General features: G+C 35.7%; 1 protein-coding gene across 1 annotated transcript; it reads left to right on the top strand.

The window, feature by feature from the left end:
- The first annotated feature begins 1,171 nt into the window (after nt 1-1,171).
- Nucleotides 1,172-3,233, top strand: LOC104704128 (putative two-component response regulator ARR20). Its single transcript, XM_010420260.3, has 5 exons — nt 1,172-1,373; nt 1,542-1,694; nt 1,798-2,160; nt 2,257-2,345; nt 2,457-3,233. The coding sequence occupies exons 1-5, from the start codon at nt 1,172-1,174 to the stop codon at nt 3,231-3,233; spliced, it is 1,584 nt and encodes a 527-aa protein (XP_010418562.3).
- The last annotated feature ends 609 nt before the right edge of the window (nt 3,234-3,842 follow it).

Below are 3,842 nucleotides of genomic sequence, written 5' to 3' on the forward strand. Positions count from 1 at the left end.
GTAGATTAAAAAACTAAAAATCACCTTTTTACTTTATGTTTTTCAAACATATAATTTATTTAATGGTTCATATTTTCTCTATCTAACAATAAGTAATTATAAATTCATTTATAAATAAAAACTAAATTTTTCTTAATATATGTGATAATGTCAAAAGATCAATTTATTATGGACAAAGGGAGTATAAAATAGTGGAGGTTTTTTGGTGTGAATAATAAATTTGTAACAAAGAAAGAAAGCTTAGCTAGAATTTTTCTTAATTTCTCAAAGTACATCGAAAGGGAAAAGATAAATAACTAGTAACATTACAAAATCTATGCTAATATATAGAGAAGAAGATAAGAGATAAAACTACATACTATTAGCTAGATCCCAGAAAGAGACAGACTCATCAGATCAAACAAAGAGGTGTGTTCATTCTTGGATTTGAGACGTATGATCATATTTATATATAATCAATCAAAATTCAAAACTATATGATCTGAAAAAAAGGAACATTACTAATTACTAGCTTCAGTCTTCAAATATAGGAATATCAATTAAATGTGCGTGTTGAATTCGATACTTTGATGAACAACATATCACTAATAAATTTCTTCATGTATATTTTTCTGAAGTACGTACGTATGAGGTACTGTTTTTCAGTCAAAAAAGTCAAACCATCAATGGTCTGACCAACCAAATAATAATGGACCTAATAATGGACCAAATGGGCCGGGTGAATTTTAATGGACCTAATAATTCTGTAATGACATGCATAGCCTACCAACTTCAATTAACGGCCTAAACGGTTAAGATGATAAACGAAACGAGCTAATTAACGAGAGGAATGCTAACAATACACTCTCTCATTTCTTAAAGTTTTTTTATTATTAATTTGTTTTACATAAATTTTTTTACTACTGCTCTCCACACTTCATTCTTTTTTGTAATTCTTTTTAACCAAAAAAATTTATGGATAATTACTAAAAAAAAAGGAAGTCTTTAAGCTAAAAATTAATAGCAGAATATATGCTTTCCAATATTCAACTTTTCGTACGTGATCTATATACATACCTAGTTTTTTCGCACGCTCTTTAAACTCTTCTCTCTCTCTCTCATCCTTCTTTAATTCAATTTCTTTCTCTTTTCTTGCGCTTCAAGCATTCATAGTTTAGAATTGTTATCTTCAATGTCAGTTTCAGCTAACATACTCGATGAGAACTCTCGCAACTTGCGGAAAGAGGTTTTATCTTGTGATGATGAAATTGAATCTCCTATCAACGATGACGACGAAGAGTTCCCGACGACTAGTATTAGGGTTCTTTTGGTCGATGCAGATTCCAATTCTTTACTCCTCATGACGAATCTCATGGCACAGTACTCCTATCAAGGTATCTAGTTCTTTGATCTAACTTTAGGGTTTCTTTTTATGTTGTTTCTTTGACGAATTGGGGTTTTTAATCAAGGGATTAGGGTTTTACGTTAAATTTTTGTTTGGTAATTGAGGGTATTACATATATTACGGTTTACGTACGTTTATGTTTAATTTTGTGTTTCAGTAACGAAGTATGACAACGGAGAAGAGGCCATGGCTTTCTTGATGAAGAGTAAGCATGAGATCGATCTAGTACTTTGGGATTTCCATATGCCTGATATCAATGGACTCGACGCTCTCAATACCATTGGTAAAGAGATGGATTTACCCGTAGTAAGTAAGTATATACAATTTATACCCACAGTCTTTCTCGATATATATAGCGCGCGTATATAATAAGGAAATCTCTAATCTTCCATATGTGAATCATTCGTGTCCAGTCATGTCTCATGACCACAAGAAGGAAACTGTGATGGCATCTACCAAGAACGGCGCGTGTGACTTTCTCGTGAAGCCGGTGAGCAAAGAGGTCGTTGCTGTTGTATGGCAACATGTTTATCGCAAGAGGATGTCAAAATCTGGTTTAGTTAAACCGGGTGAATCATATACGGTTGAATCAGATTCAGACGAATACGAGGGTTTATTAAGGGAAGACAATCTCTATCAGAGCAACGGAGAAGGCTCCAAGAACACTTGCGATCAAAGAGAAGACACGTCTTCCGCCAAGAAACCTCGGATGAAGTGGAGTGCTGAACTTCACCAAAAATTTGAAGCAGCTGTCGAAAAGATCGGCAGCGTTGAGAGTAAATTAATCACACTATATATAATCTATATTTGCGTCAATAATAAGTTTCTTGATTATAACAAAATATATAATCTTACGTATTGCATTTTGGCAGAGGCGTATCCGAAGCAGATTCTCAAATGCATGCAAGAAGATATGAATGTCCAGGGGCTCACTAGAAACAACGTAGCAAGTCATCTTCAGGTAATCAATATCTGTATCGAGTTTATTATACTTTAAGTTGTATTTTTTTGTTTCTTGGGCGACAAGAAACCATTAGTCAGGGCTAACAATTTACAGTTATTGCGATGGCAGAAGTATCGTCAAAGTTCCAACAAAAAGACCAGCACTCCGCAGGAGACCCAAGAAGATTTTGACTGGTGTAACACTGGGCTAGATCCCCCTGATCTCGCAGCTTCTAATCCGCCTCTAAGCTCGACTAGAGCACCCTATTTCATGAACAATTTTCAAGCAGCTGCCGTGCCAAAAACATCATATTTCACGACCGATCAAACCGCACCACCGATCCCGTATTTATCAAACGGTTATAACCTGCCGATGAACAACAAGAACAACTACTTCATGGCCAGCCAATTCCAGCAGCCGCTGCAACAACAGCAGTACCAATATCCTTGTCTAAATTTGCCATCCATTCTAACCAAGCAAGAATCTGGACACGTGTCTTCAGCCATGGAAACTTCAGATACGCTCATCTATAACAACTCAAGTTTCCCTAATTTTGATCACGACGAGTATTTCCTACCAGCAGAATTCACTAACAACAACAATCATGATCAGTTCCCACCTGCTGGATTAAACAACAATCGTGATCATCAGTTCCCACTTGCTGGAATGAACCACAATCATGATCAGTTCTCACCTGCTGGAATGAACAACAACAACAACAACAACAACAACAATCGTGATCAGTTCCCACCTGCTGGATTGAACAACAACAATCGTGATCAGTTCCCACCTTCTGGATTGAACAACACTCGTGATCAGTTCCCACCTTCTGGATTGAACAACACTCGTGATCAGTTCCCACCTGCTGGATTCAACAACAATTTCGATCAAACTTGTCGAAATTGAATTCTCTTGTCTTAGGTGATCGTAGCCTTTTCTATATCTACCCCCTGATTTTTTTTTTTTTTGGTCTTGCACGTAGAGGATCTTTTATTATATCCTACAAATGTGACTTGCAAATTGCAATACCTCGTTGCGATTTGCGTTTCGAGCATGCAATACTGGTTCTTTTTTTTCTTTTTACTTTGGTCCAAGTGTCCAACCTATGGTTTAATATTTGAGTGATCTATAATTTAATCACTCGCGTTGATAGTGCTCACTGTTTTCGAATTACTTGCTTTTTGTGTTCGGACGCTCAGAGTTTTTCAGAAGGTTTATATTGCTCTTTGCCTCTTCCCATCAACTATATATCTAGATTCTAGCTAGACTAATTATGTATATCTATTGACAAGAAACAAAATTTACCTCTGTACATTGCGATTTTATTTTAGTATCCAGGCTCTGAACTTATGTTGTTAACTTGTGAACCGTGATCATAATGAAAATATTACTTTACTATGAAAATTTCAGTTAAAGATATATTTAGTCGAGATTTTTCTGTGTGGAATAAGGATAAATACTATGGCCCCAGTGGGGTATGTGTTCTTCGGGATTAACACAAATTTTTACGATTAA

Source organism: Camelina sativa, chromosome 7 (assembly GCF_030686135.1).
Source record: "Camelina sativa cultivar CO46 ecotype springtype chromosome 7, ASM3068613v1".
NCBI classification, from domain to species: Eukaryota; Viridiplantae; Streptophyta; class Magnoliopsida; order Brassicales; family Brassicaceae; genus Camelina; species Camelina sativa.

Coding starts and splice junctions, on each gene's coding strand:
- LOC104704128 (XM_010420260.3), top strand. CDS start 1,172: ATGTCAGTTTCAGCTAACATACTCGATGAGAACTCTCGCAACTTGCGG. Junction 2,161..2,256: donor AAAGATCGGCAGCGTTGAGA/GTAAATTAATCA, acceptor GCATTTTGGCAG/AGGCGTATCCGAAGCAGATT. Junction 2,346..2,456: donor ACGTAGCAAGTCATCTTCAG/GTAATCAATATC, acceptor TTGCGATGGCAG/AAGTATCGTCAAAGTTCCAA.